The sequence below is a fragment of the Leptodactylus fuscus genome, chromosome 1 (genome assembly GCF_031893055.1).
Source record: "Leptodactylus fuscus isolate aLepFus1 chromosome 1, aLepFus1.hap2, whole genome shotgun sequence".
NCBI lineage: Eukaryota > Metazoa > Chordata > Amphibia > Anura > Leptodactylidae > Leptodactylus > Leptodactylus fuscus.
Genome location: NC_134265.1, coordinates 135,945,173 through 135,959,471, shown reverse-complemented (window position 1 = coordinate 135,959,471; position 14,299 = coordinate 135,945,173). Strand labels below are relative to the sequence as shown.

General features: G+C 43.3%; 1 protein-coding gene across 2 annotated transcripts in view; it reads left to right on the top strand.

Annotated features, from left to right (window-relative positions):
- Positions 1–13,917, top strand: part of RABGGTA (Rab geranylgeranyltransferase subunit alpha) — a 65,875-nt gene extending 51,958 nt beyond the window's left edge. For both annotated transcript variants that reach the window (XM_075276992.1, XM_075277002.1), the window contains exons 13-17: positions 3,888–3,976; positions 10,465–10,581; positions 10,671–10,784; positions 12,602–12,689; positions 13,708–13,917. In XM_075276992.1, the coding sequence (XP_075133093.1) occupies positions 3,888–3,976; positions 10,465–10,581; positions 10,671–10,784; positions 12,602–12,689; positions 13,708–13,856 (557 nt within the window). In that variant the 3' untranslated portion in view covers positions 13,857–13,917. The remainder of the gene's footprint in view (positions 1–3,887; positions 3,977–10,464; positions 10,582–10,670; positions 10,785–12,601; positions 12,690–13,707) is intronic.
- Positions 13,918–14,299: the final 382 nt, after the last annotated feature.

The following is a 14,299-nucleotide window of genomic DNA, read 5'->3' as shown; positions in this document are numbered from 1 at the left end:
GCTGGTTAGAGGCTCCCTCCACCATGAATTGGTCCAAACTGGGCTGGTTAGAGGCTCCCTCCACCATGAATTTGCCCAAACTGGGCTGTTTAGAGGCTCCCTCCACCATGAATTTGCCCAAACTGGGCTGGTTAGAGGCTCCCTCCACCATGAATTGGTCCAAACGGGTTTTTAGAGGCTCCCTTCACCATGAATTGGTCCAAACTTGGCTGTTTAGAGGCTCCCTCCACCATGAATTGGTCCAAACTGGGGTGGTTAGAGGCTCCCTCCACCATGAATTTGCCCAAACTGGGCTGTTTAGAGGCTCCCTCCACCATGAATTGGTCCAAACTGGGTTTTTTAGAGGCTCCCTCCACCATGAATTGGTCCAAACTGGGCTGGTTAGAGGCTCCCTCCACCATGAATTGGTCCAAACTGGGGTGGTTAGAGGCTCCCTCCACCATTAATTGGTCCAAACTGGGGTGGTTAGAGGCTCCCTCCACCATTAATTGGTCCAAACTGGGCTGGTTAGAGGCTCCCTCCACAATTAATTGGTCCAAACTGGGCTAATTAGAGGCTCCCTCCACCATGAATTGGTCCAAACTGGGTTTTTTAGAGGCTCCCTCCACCATGAATTTGCCCAAACTGGGCTGTTTAGAGGCTCCCTCCACCATGAATTGGTCCAAACTGGGCTGGTTAGAGGCTCCCTCCACCATGAATTGGTCCAAACTGGGCTGGTTAGAGGCTCCCTCCACCATGAATTGGTCCAAACTGGGCTGGTTAGAGGCTCCCTCCACCATGAATTGGTCCAAACTGGGCTGGTTAGAGGCTCCCTCCACCATGAATTTGCCCAAACTGGGCTGTTTAGAGGCTCCCTCCACCATGAATTTGCCCAAACTGGGATGGTTAGAGGCTCCCTCCACCATGAATTTGCCCACACTGGGCTGGTTAGAGGCTCCCTCCACCATGAATTTCCCAAAACTTGGCTGTTTAGAGGCTCCCTCCACCATTAATTGGTCCAAATTGGGCTGGTTAGAGGCTCCCTCCACCATGAATTGGTCCAAACTTGGCTGTTTTGAGGCTCCCTCCACCATTAATTGGTCCAAACTGGGCTGTTTAGAGGCTCCCTCCACCATGAATTTGCCCAAACTGGGCTGGTTAGAGGCTCCCTCCACCATGAATTTGCCCACACTGGGCTGGTTAGAGGCTCCCTCCACCATGAATTTCCCAAAACTTGGCTGTTTAGAGGCTCCCTCCACCATTAATTGGTCCAAATTGGGCTGGTTAGAGGCTCCCTCCACCATGAATTGGTCCAAACTTGGCTGTTTAGAGGCTCCCTCCACCATTAATTGGTCCAAACTGGGCTGGTTAGAGGCTCCCTCCACCATGAATTTCCCAAAACTTTGCTGTTTAGAGGCTCCCTCCACCATTAATTGGTCCAAACTGGGCTGGTTAGAGGCTCCCTCCACCATGAATTTGCCCAAACTGGGCTGTTTAGAGGCTCCCTCCACCATGAATTTGCCCAAACTGGGCTGGTTAGAGGCTCCCTCCACCATGAATTGGTCCAAACTGGGCTGGTTAGAGGCTCCCTCCACCATGAATTTGCCCAAACTGGGCTGTTTAGAGGCTCCCTCCACCATGAATTTGCCCAAACTGGGCTGGTTAGAGGCTCCCTCCACCATGAATTGGTCCAAACGGGTTTTTAGAGGCTCCCTTCACCATGAATTGGTCCAAACTTGGCTGTTTAGAGGCTCCCTCCACCATGAATTGGTCCAAACTGGGGTGGTTAGAGGCTCCCTCCACCATGAATTTGCCCAAACTGGGCTGTTTAGAGGCTCCCTCCACCATGAATTGGTCCAAACTGGGTTTTTTAGAGGCTCCCTCCACCATGAATTGGTCCAAACTGGGCTGGTTAGAGGCTCCCTCCACCATGAATTGGTCCAAACTGGGGTGGTTAGAGGCTCCCTCCACCATTAATTGGTCCAAACTGGGCTGGTTAGAGGCTCCCTCCACCATTAATTGGTCCAAACTGGGCTGGTTAGAGGCTCCCTCCACCATGAATTTGCCCAAACTGGGCTGGTTAGAGGCTCCCTCCACCATGAATTGGTCCAAACTGGGGTTTTTAGAGGCTCCCTCCACCATGAATTGGTCCAAACTGGGGTTTTTAGAGTCTCCCTCCACCATGAATTGGTCCAAACTGGGGTTTTTAGAGGCTCCCTCCACCATGAATTTGCCCAAACTCTGCTGGTTAGAGGCTCAATCCACCCTGATTTTCAAAACAAATGTTGGTGCCAACCTCAACTTACTACAAGGGCCAAATTCACTGCTGGTGACAAGCTCTCCTCACTGCAAGTGCCAAATACACATGTTTCAAGGTGTTTTCCTACTGTCAGAGAGGTGGTATTGAGTGTGTAAAGTGTGTAGTTGTTAGGCTGTGATGTTGGGGTAATAGAGGGTCTTTGGTGTGTTAGATGCCCCCAGACATGCTTCCCCTGCTGTCCCAGTGTCATTCCAGAGGTGTTGGCATCATTTCCTGGGGTGTCATAGTGGACTTGGTGACCCTCCAGACACGGATTTGGGTTTCCCCCTTAACGAGTATCTGTTCCCCATAGACTATAATGGGGTTCGAAACCCGTTCGAACACACGAACATTGAGCGGCTGTTCGAATCGAATTTCGAACCTCGAACATTTTAGTGTTCGCTCATCTCTACTAACAATGTTGTTATGTCTAGATACTGTCATAAATGTGGCATACAGGACCATTTTAATACATTAGGGGAACTTGTTTAAACTTTTTGTAAGTTGGGGCCCCCCCACACACATAATGTTCCCATAATTATCCTCCTCATAAGGTCCCCTGCCCACTCATCCACCGCACACAAAAAACAAAGAATACTCTAACACTGTTCGCATGGAGCTGCAGACTCCGGCTGTAATGGTGTCTGCGGCTCATTGTGTCTCCTACTGCAGACAGGATCAGCTGAAGACAGAATAATGGAGCACGGAGCTAATAGCTTCCTTCTCCACTATTGTATTCAACCTCTATCTCTGTCCTAAGGACACAGATCACTACCGACTGCTCAGAACAGCAAGACAGCACCAAAATGTGGAATTGTCCTGTTCAGTCTGGGGCAGCTGACGTGGTTCTGGAACCATTTAGCCTGTTAGCTCAATGGTCAATGTTAATCAATGTTTTTTTAGTTTGTTTTTTTTAAACTGATTTCTGGATTTGAATTAGGAAGGGATTTTTTTCCCCTAATGGGGCAATTGACATAAGCATCATGGTTATTTTTTTGTCTTCCCTGGATCAATACTGTAGGTTCATAGGTTGGACTTGATGGACCGGTGTCTTCATCCAACCTCATCTACTATGTAACTATACATGTCTGTCCATTTTTTTTGCTGGACAGAAAAGAGTGGTATACTATGTACTACAGAAAAAATGGTCATCATTGCCGTTATTATCATTGAAGTCTATGTGAAATAGACATCCTTTCTATGGCATCTTGTTTGTATACCTTTTTTTAGTATACCGTACTTATATTTTTTTCTTCCAAAATGGAGACATGAACTGTTTTGTAAAAATGTTATATGAATTCTGTTTATCACTGTCTTACACTAGGTTCACATCTGCTTTCGAGTTTATGTTCAGAGACCCCCCCAAACGGAAACCTAATCTGCATAAAAAAGCGGTTAACCACAAACCTCATAGAGTATAATGGGGTCCTTTGGGTTTCCACTCGAAAAGGGCAAAAAATACAGAGAGAAAAGTGCTGCCTGCAGTGCTTTTATCTCTGCATTTTTTAAGCGAGTTTGGGGACAGAAAGCCCAAATGGAGTTCTAGCACTGGTGTGAACCCAGCCTTAATCTGTCATTCTATTCATCAGCTCTTTCTTTTTGTGTCTAGGGTGCCTACTGACCATAATTCTGTTAATGCGTGCCCTGGATCCATTGCTTTATGAGAAAGAATCTCTCTGTTACTTCGATACACTCAAGGTATATTCCATTCTGTGTTGTGTGATAGGCAAAATGTCTGTGTTTCTATTACGCAATATTTTTTATTATTGTTACTTTTGGTTGTATTATTTTAATGCTTGGAAAGAAAAAAAAACAAAAACAAAGCAGATTTCACTGATATAATTCCAACACTTTGTAAAGTAGGCCTTGACCTGGTAGAACTTTACCCTAATCCAAAATGTATTATTCAGTCCATTACAGAGAACTTGTCGTAGGGCTGGGTGATTAATTGGGCATTGATTATGATTGGCCTCCTAAATGATGTCAGGGACTGTTGAGACCTCATCTTCACGTGGTATTGTGACACTTGTGTCTATGCAACAATGTGCCACATCATTTAGGAGGTCTGAAGAAGATAAAAGACCCATGGCAGAGCCCAGGGAAGGTGAGGAACCTTGATTTTTATGTTTCCTCACCTACTGTGGGACAATGCTCATTATACTCTGTGGTCTGAAGAGACCCCAGAGTACGATAATAGCAGTTCTGGTTTGGATGTGTTCAGTCCAAATGAACCTACTAGTAGAAGCTTGTGAGTACTGTTAAAGGGATCCTATCATTAAAACGCAATTTTTTGTGACTAACACGTAGTAATAGCCTTAAGAAAGGCTATTCTTCTCCTACCTTTAGATGTCTTCTCGGCACCGCCGTTCGGTAGAAATCCCGGTTTTCTTCGGTATGCAAATGAGTTCTCTCGCAGCACTGGGGGTGGGCCCCAGCGCTCAAACAGCACTGGGGGCATCCACAATGCTGCCAGAGAACTCTCCAGCGCCGCCTCCATCTTCTTCAGGAATGGCCTCTTCACGCCAGTGTTCTGACATATAAGGCATGAAAAAGTTGTTAATATTTGTTCAAATCAGATAGATATGTTCTTCACATGGTGGAGGAAAATGGCCTGAGGAAACACAGTGATACATGGCAAGGCTAGCCAGGCATTGTGGCATTGCTCGCCTGGATTACTAAAATTGTTTGCTCATAGAATACAGTAACTTAACATTTGTATGATTATATTGAAGCAGTAGTTTAACCCCTTCCTGCCGACGGCATTTTTTGATTTTCGTTTTTGACTCCCCTTCCAAACCCCATAACTTTTTTATTTTTTCACTCTCAGAACCATATGAGGTCTTAATGTTTGCGGGACAAATTTTTCTTCATGTTGCTAGCATTAATTATTCTATACAATGTACTGGGAGGCTGGAAAAAAAAATCAGAATAGGGTGGCTTTGAAGAAATAGTGCATTTGTGCGACTTTCTTACGGGATTCATTTTTACGGTGTTCACTGTGCAGCAAAAATGACATGTCACCTGTATTCTATGTTTCGGTACGATTCCGAGGATACCAAATTTTATATGGTTTTATTTACATTTTAACCCCTTAATAAAAATCCAAAACTGTGCCAACATTTTTTCTTTTTGTAAAAGTCACCATCTTCTGACACCTGTAGCTTTTTTATACTTCTATGTATTGGATATCTTTTTTGCGGGGCCAGCTGTACTTTTTAATTATACCATTTTTCGGATCGCTTTTGCTTTGATAAATTTTTATTCACATTTTTATCAAAGGCAAAACAGTGAAAAAACATAGCTTTTGACTTTTTTTTTCCTGCTACAGCATTTACCGTATAGGAAAACTATTTTTATAGATTTGTAGAGCGGGTGTTTTCAGACACAGAGATAACTAATGTGTAATAATAATAATACATTTTATTTATATAGCGCCAACATATTCCGCAGCACTGTACAATTTATAGGGTTCAGATACAGACATACATAACAAAGAACGTCATTTCACACAATGGGACTGAGGGCCCTGCTCAAAAGAGCTTACAATCTATGAGGTAGAAGGGGTGACACAAGAGGTAGCAGGGGCGGCATTGCTTATACAGTGTTCAGACAATTTTGTGCATTAGGAATTGTGATAGGCTTGTCTGAAAAGATGCGTCTTTAGTTTGCGTTTGAAACTGTAGAAGTTGGGAGTTAATCTTATTGTCCGGGGTAGAGCATTCCAGAGAAGTGGTGCAGCTCGGGAGAAGTCTTGTATACGAGCGTGGGAGGTTCTGATAATAGAGGATGTAAGGGTTAGATCATTGAGTGAGCGGAGAACACGGGTTGGGCGGTAGACAGAGATGAGGGAAGAAATGTAGGGAGGTGCGGCATTATGGAAAGCCTTGTGGATGAGAGTAATAACTTTATATTTTATTCTATAATGAATAGGCAGCCAATGTAGTGACTGGCACAGACCAGAGGCATCGCTGTAGCGTCTAGCCTGATAGATGAGCCTGGCCGCTGCATTCAGAATAGATTGTAGAGGGGAGAGTTTAGTGAGGGGAAGACCGATTAGTAAGGAGTTACAGTAGTCAAGGCGAGAATAAATCAGAGAGACAATAAGTGTCTTTAGTGTATCTCTGGTAAGGAAAGGGCGTATTCTGGAGATGTTTTTGAGGTGGAGGTGACATGAACGTGCGAGTGATTCAATATGAGGGGTGAAGGAAAGGTCTGCGTCAAATATGACCCCGAGGCAGCGGGCATGCTGCCTAGGAGTTATAGTAAGGCCTGAGACTGCAATGGATATATCAGGGACAGATCTGTTAGATGGTGGAAACAGTAGTAGTTCAGTCTTAGAGAGATTTAGTTTCAGATAGAGCGAGGACATGATATTAGAGACAGCAGAGAGACAGTCACTGGTGTTCTGTATGAGTGCAGGGGTGATGTCACGGGAAGATGTGTATAATTGGGTGTCATCAGCATAAAGATGATACCTGAAGCCAAATCTGGCGATGGTTTGTCCAATGGGGGCTGTGTAGAGAGAAAAGAGCAGGGGGCCGAGGACCGAGCCCTGAGGAACCCCAACAGCAAGGGAAAGAGGGGAGGAAACAGAGCCCGCGAATGATACACTGAAAGTGCGGTCTGAGAGATAGGAGGAGAACCAGGAGAGCGCAGTGTCATTGAGGCCGACTGAGCGGAGCATAGTGAGGAGAAGTTGATGGTCAACAGTGTCAAAAGCTGCAGAGAGGTCCAGAAGAATAAGAAGAGAGAAGTCACCATTGGATTTAGCCTTTAGTAGATCATTAGAGACTTTTGTGAGAGCTGTTTCAGTAGAGTGCAGAGCGCGGAAACCAGATTGTAAGGGGTCAAGCAGAGAGTTAGCAGAGAGATAACGGATTAACCGAGAATAAACCAGGCGTTCCAAAAGTTTAGAGATGAAGGGGAGGTTAGAGACGGGTCGATAGTTAGCAGCACAGGATGGGTCCACGGAGGGTTTTTTCAGTAGCGGGGTTATAACAGCATGCTTGAAGGAGGATGGGAAGATTCCAGAAGAGAGAGAAAGAGGTTAAATATTTTAGTAAGGTAAGTAGTGACAGCAGGGGACAGAGATTGGAGAAGGTGTGAGGGGAAGGGGTCACTACTGCAGGTTGTGGGGTGAGATGAAGAAAGTAGCTGGGAGACTTCCCCTTCTGTAACAGGTTCAAAAGATGAGAATGGACAGTCTGAAGTGCGGCTGGTGAGGGGATCAGTACTATCGTAGGTGGTGGGATCAATGCCACCTGGGGCTTGGGAAGTAATTTCCAGACGGATCTTATCAATTTTATCATGGAAATACATGGCCAGGTCATCAGCACTAAGGTCTGTGAATGGCGTCTGTACCTTGGGTGTGAGTAAGGAGTGAAAGGTTTCAAAAAGCCTTTTAGGGTTGCTGGAGAGAGAAGAGATGAGGGCGGTGAAATAGTCTTGTTTGGTGAGGTAAAGGGCAGAGCTATATGTTTTAAGCATAAACTTGAAGTGGAGGAAATCTGCAGGTGAGCGTGATTTTCTCCAGAGACGTTCGGCACACCTAGAGCATCGCTGGAGAAATCGTGTCTGTGGCGTGTGCCAGGGTTGCTGCCTCCTATGTGGGACTTTACGAGTGGAGGGGGGAGCAACCTCATCCAATGCATGTTTGAGGGTTTCATTATAGTGACTGATGGCCAGATTGGGACAGGAGATTGAAGAGATGGGGGACAGAGAGGACTGCAGAGTATCTGAGAGGTGCTGGGTGTCAATAGTACGCAAGTTCCTATATGTGTGATGGGTAGGGGCGTCTTGTGAAGGGGAGAGAGCACTGATGGTGAGAGATAGAAGGTTGTGGTCAGAGAGCGGCAGAGAAGAGTTAGAAAATTTAGAGACTGTGAGGAGTCGATGGAAGACTAGACCAATCGTGTTACCATCTATATGTGTGGCGGAAGAAGAACATTGTGAGAGACCAAGAGAAGTGGTTAATGAGAGAAACTGTGAGGCAGCCGGGGAGTGAGGGGGGGCAATAGGGATGTTAAAGTCACCCATGATGAGGGTAGGAATGTCACTGGATAAAAAGTGGGGAAGCCAAGAAGCAAAGTTTCCAAAAATTGGTAGGGTGAGCCAGGTGGGCGGTAGATCACGGCTACACGTAAGGAGAGTGGCCGGAAAAGTCTGATAGCATGGACTTCAAATGAGGAGAATGTGAGTGAGGGGACCGGGGCAATGGACTGAAAAATGCACTGCGGTGACAGAAGTAATCCTACCCCACCACCCTGCCTATTATCAGGCCTAGAGGTATGTGAGAATTGTAGGCCACCATGAGACAAAGCAGAAGGGGAAGCCGCATCTGACTGCTGGATCCAAGTCTCAGTAAGGACGAGCAGGCTGAGGGATTTACTAAGGAATAAGTCATTAATGTATTCTAGTTTGTTACACACTGAGCGGGCGTTCCAGAGAGAGCAGTTAAAAGAGACAGGGGAGAGATGAGGGGAAGGAACACGGTAAATATTGATGAGGTTTGTAGGCCTTCTATGTGTGCAGGGAGAAGAGTTAGTGAAGGAAGGAGGGCCGGGGTTAGGAGAGATGTCCCCAGCAGCTAGGAGGAGACAGAAGGTGGTTCAGGGATTTATGTGGGTGCTTATGTTTGGTGTCACTGCTAAAAGAAGTAAAGGGGTGATTACAGAGTGTGAAAAGTGTGTGAGAGCTGTACATGGGAGAGGGAAGAAGAGAGGGACTGACATGGATGGTGTGTACTGGTGGTAGAGATGGAGGAGAGGTCTGCAGGAAGACAATGGCTAAGATAGTAAGAGACAGTGCAGCTATAGCATACCATGTGGTAAAACTTGTTGTTTTAGGTTGAAATTTACCTGGTGTTCTGCCATGGTTAGCCTGTTCCGTGCCCTGTGCCATGTATAAGTGCACTTTGGTAAATCTGCACTTCGGTTAAGATGCAATTTGGTTAAGATGCATGCTGCAGATGAGATGTAGGTGTTTCACAGTATTTAAGTACTTTTATATGTGTTCTAGGGAAAGGGGTGATTTGAATTTTTATTATTTTTTATTTTATATACCGTATAAGCCGACCCGAATATAAGCCGAGGCCCCTAATTTTACCACAAAAACTGGGAAAACTTATTGACTTCAGTATAAGCCAAGGGGCGAAATGCAGCAGCTACTGGAAAATTTCAAAAATTAAAATGGTCGGAGTTTTTGGGTGCAGTAGATGCTGGGTGCTGGGAAAGGGGAGGGGGTGTTTTGATTGTCTGTCTGCCCCTTCCCTGAGCTTGAGGACTGTTTCCCCACCACCACCACTTGGAATTCATCCTGGCTGAATATAGGGTATCTGCAGTGCTCCTATTAACCCCTTCCCGACGGAACAGGAGCACTGCAGATACCCTATATTCAGTAGACACAGGGATACCTAATGTGTATGTGTTTCACAGTCATTTTCTACTTTTATATGTATTCTAGGGAAAGGAGTGATTTAGAACTTTTATTTACTTTATTTTTTTATTATATTTTTTAAAGCTTTTTTTTTTTTTCTTCACTATTTTATGGGAGATTCATTACTATTGCGGCTGGTCATAACCCCCCCTCCCCCCCCAAAAAAAAAAAATTTAATATGTAAAATAACCTTTTCTTTTCTTTTTTTTTTTTGCTTGACTCGAGTATAGGCCAAAAACTGTGCTGAAAAATTCAGCTTATACACTTGAATATATATAATTATTTAAACTTTTTAAAGTAGCCTGCAATAGAAACAATTGAATGACAGGCTGGGGAGCCTTCACAAGGCTTCCCACTGCCATGACAACGTGATCCCCCTTCCCCCCAGAGCATGCCAGCATGTGCCGCTGGGAAAATGGGGTTAATGCCCTCAATTGGTGCGGGCACCGACCTGGGTGGGGCTGGGTGTCTACTGTGTAAAACAATAGACACCCGGCACCTATGGCGGCCGCCCAGTTCCATGTTTAAACACCCGGCATCCACCGTACTAGTACGGCGGATGTCGGGAAGGGCTTAAGGATTCAACTGAAGATGTCATTGTTGATGAGAAGGAGGAGACCCAACCAGAAAGCTTTTACAATATTTTGATAGGAAGTAATGGTCGATTACATAACCAGGTCAAACAATTGTTCCACCTTTTGGAGGAAGTATATTAATTGTACTATTAACTTCTGTTCTTTATTTCATGACAGGTTGTAGACCCAATGCGTTCCGGTTACTATGATGACTTGCGCAGCAAGTTCCAGATGGAAAATGCTATTTTAAAGATGGAATATGCGGAAACAAATGTGATTATTCTTTTAGATAAGGTAATATGTACAGTCATGTACATGTCACTGCACACCTAGAAAGCTAATTTATTGTCATCATAATGTAAAATATTTCCTTCTCTTCTCAGCATCTTACACGACTGTATCACCTAGACCATTTGGTATTGGTTAGTCATATGTGTCTTTCGAATAATAAGCTTCCTACTCTTCCCAGTGATTTATCCATGTTACAAAATATTGAGGTATGTGTCTATTGTTTTATACTATGATGGAACATTTCTGCAGAATGTAAAAAAAACACTTGGTTATATATATTTAGTGGAAGATCTATAGTTTTAGATATAACTGCAACATTTTACCACAGATGAACCCTTTGAAAAATGTTGTCCTACAGGGTACCCGTAGAACTACCTCAACCTTTACAGACATCTCTTCCTTTAGATGTCTTCTGGAGAACCCCTAACCAGGTTCCACCGAGTCTTGGTTTGAGAACACTGACTGGTGGCTATTGTGTTAGCCAAGCAATATGCAAGCAGCGTTTTTTGCCCTTTTTGGGCGGAAACCAGGTGAACTCCATTATAGTTTGCGGGTTTCCGCGGGTAGCCGCTTTAAGTGGATTAAGTTTTTATTCAGGGGGCCCACAAGTGGAAGCCCGAACGCAGATGTGGACCTAGCCTTAACTTGTTTTTACATATAAGCCAGGTTGCTCTGCCTGTTCAGGAAGGAATCTGTCACAGTAGATTTTTTATTTATTTACTTTATTTCATTTATAGCCAGGTTTAATTGTTCACAAACCCCCGGAAGTGAAAAAACCTCATCAAACGATTTCAGTTCTTTGTACATTCACAATATAATCATTGTCAGAGCTTAATGTAACTTTTAAGAAGGCGCTCAGTAGTGGAAAAACATGAGGTTGTTTAAATTTGTAGACTGAGGTTTGCATAGTACAGTAACTAAAGGGTAATGCATAATACATTAACACTGAGCTTTTGCTATTTTCTTCTAGTGTGGTTATATCTCAGTTTTTGGGACTTTTGGGGGTTTTCCGGGACTTAATTATAATTGATAATCTGTCCTTGGGACAGGTCATCAATTAATGATCAGCGGGGTCCGCAGCCAATCAGCTATCTGAAGAGATTGCAGCGTTCAGGTGAGTGTTGCAGCCTCTTCAGTACCCGACAAGCACAACGCCGTACATTTGTATAGTGGTTGTGCTTGGTATTGCATCTCATCCCCTTCACAAGACTGAGCTGCAGTTGACATCACATGGCTTTAAAGCAGCCGAGGCATGCAGATATTCCTGCTGCTGCTTCATCAATCTGATCCATGGGAGTCCCAGGTGTTAGACCCCCCCACAGGCCTTTTAATTGATGGCCTATTTGAACATCTATATTCTAAAGATCATTTTCACATTCACCATTTTATAAGGTTATTGTGTGGTGTCAGTTTGGTTTTAATGCAATAACCACTAATTAAAAAAACTGGCTAATGCAGTTTGAATAGCAAAATAAATGTGCTTTAAGCTATGTGCATTTGCTTGAAAACTGTTTTTATTGCAGTTTTTTTCTTGCTGCAGTCTTTGCTTCAAAACTGGCATGTGAACTTAGCCTAGGCAAATACTCCGTCAGGTTGCAATTCTTCTATTAAATACTTAATAAGCAGCCGCCTATGTTTTATATTGTTCTCAGACCACAATTACAGCAATTTTATTTCACCATGTACTGATATGTGCTCTTAATTTGCTGATCTATGTCTATGCAGATAGTTGGACACAGTCTATAGTATGGAAGTCCTTGTACAAATATACATGTAACCCTCCATTACAGTCCTAGAACTCTTCTCTCGGTGACCAAATTGCACAAGGATGTAATGTAGAAAGCATCAGTACTTTCCATGTTAGAATCAGTAGCAATATTTGTGGATATAAAATTAAACCAAATGCACCCCTTATCTTTTGCATTGTTTTTTATGTCACATCTGCATTGAACTTCTAAATTATTGCCATTTTGAGTCTGTTTCCTTGTTTGCAGTGATTGTCATTTATTCTTACTTCATTAAGGTGCTTGAAGTGGACAATAATGAAATTTCACGTCTAGAAGGAGTATGGAATTTACCAAAGCTCACGGAGCTATCGTTGCAGTTTAATAGTATCCTTTTAAATTAAAAATTAGATTTTATTTTCAGTTTTTAATTCTTCTTTTCTTAATTATTGTCTGTTTTTCCTTGGACTTTTACCTTGGGAAAGGGGTGGCAGCTATTTCCATGGTACATGGTCTCTGCCTACCTGTGAGGCATAGAAAATGCTAACGTTTGCTGCAATTTTATAGTATTCTTAATTTACATACAATACACTAACCTTTCTGCCATCCGACATACATGTAGAGCTGATGTCAGGAGTTTGTGATCTGAGACAACTCGATGGCCCTAGTTCAGGCTCCCACTCCTTGTGGGTCATCCTGGTGGTCGCTGCTGCACATTTAGCTTGCTACCAGTTGTGCTTGTGTCTTTTGGCTTGCCATGCCCATTTGAGGACCATGCTTGGCTTCTACTTTCTAGTCCAGAATCCCAGGCACGGTAACTTCTCTTCCCACCTTCAGGGACTGCTTTTCAACATCCCATGGAGTTGTGTCCTCTAATGATATGAACGATAAAACTGGATTTTTGTACTTATTGTAAAATCCCTTTCTTGTTGAATTGATTGGAGGACACAGATCCCGCCTTATTCTTTGTCTCCTATTTCTGGATTGTTGTCTTTGGGTTCTCTTGTACTCAGAATATATTGGTGCCAACATTTTTTTGGTATTCCTAGTGTCAGGCTCCTAGTGGCCAGACTATACCCATGCTACTGTGTCCACCAATTAATTTAACGAGAAAAGGATTGTGTGAAGTGACTATTTCTTTGTAATGTATCTTTCTGTCTGTACTTGAATCCTACAACTTGTACAGCGCTGCGGAATATGTTGGTGCTATAGAAATAAAATGTGTTATTATTATTGATTTTACGGTGAGTACAAAAATCCAGTTTTCTCATTAATATCATAGGAGGACACAGCACCATTGGACCACAGTAAGTACAGAAATCCAGTTATTGATAAATTGTACCATTCATTTTTGCGTGTAGTTGTCAAAAATGTAATCTTGCTTTTCCTTAGTTATCGTTCTTAGAAATTGACAACATTTTGAACCTCCAACCTCTTTGTAGCTGTCCACAACTATCAGTCTTGCGTTTACAAGGAAACCCCATCTGTGAAACAGCAGATGCCCAAGATCAGCTGAAAGCTTTTCTACCACATGTGGCCCTTATTGAGATGTGACGTACAGTATTTATTATGGCAGTTATCTTTGTCACATTATAAATAAACAATTTCTGATGTATTCTTGGATTATATTTTTGTTGTTGTTTTTATAGGAATGGTGACTTTAAAGAGGACTTTTACCACCGCCGCCAACTGCACATCCTCTAATAGGTGCTGATTCACTGATTCTGGCACAGGAATTTTTTTCTCTAGCCCTGAGCAATTAATACTGTGAGTTTCAGTTCCTATGTTATGTAGAGACTCTCTAAGGTCAAGTGGGTGTTTCCTGGACTTTGTTTTCCAGCTCAGCAACATGCCCACCTGACAGTATTAGTATTACATAATTAACAAAATATTATTTTAGTATCAAAATCATTTACCATAAAGACAGTATTGTGAGTGTCTTAATCTTTAGCTAAAGATTGTGAAGCTAGAATGCGTCCAACTTAATTTGCATAAAA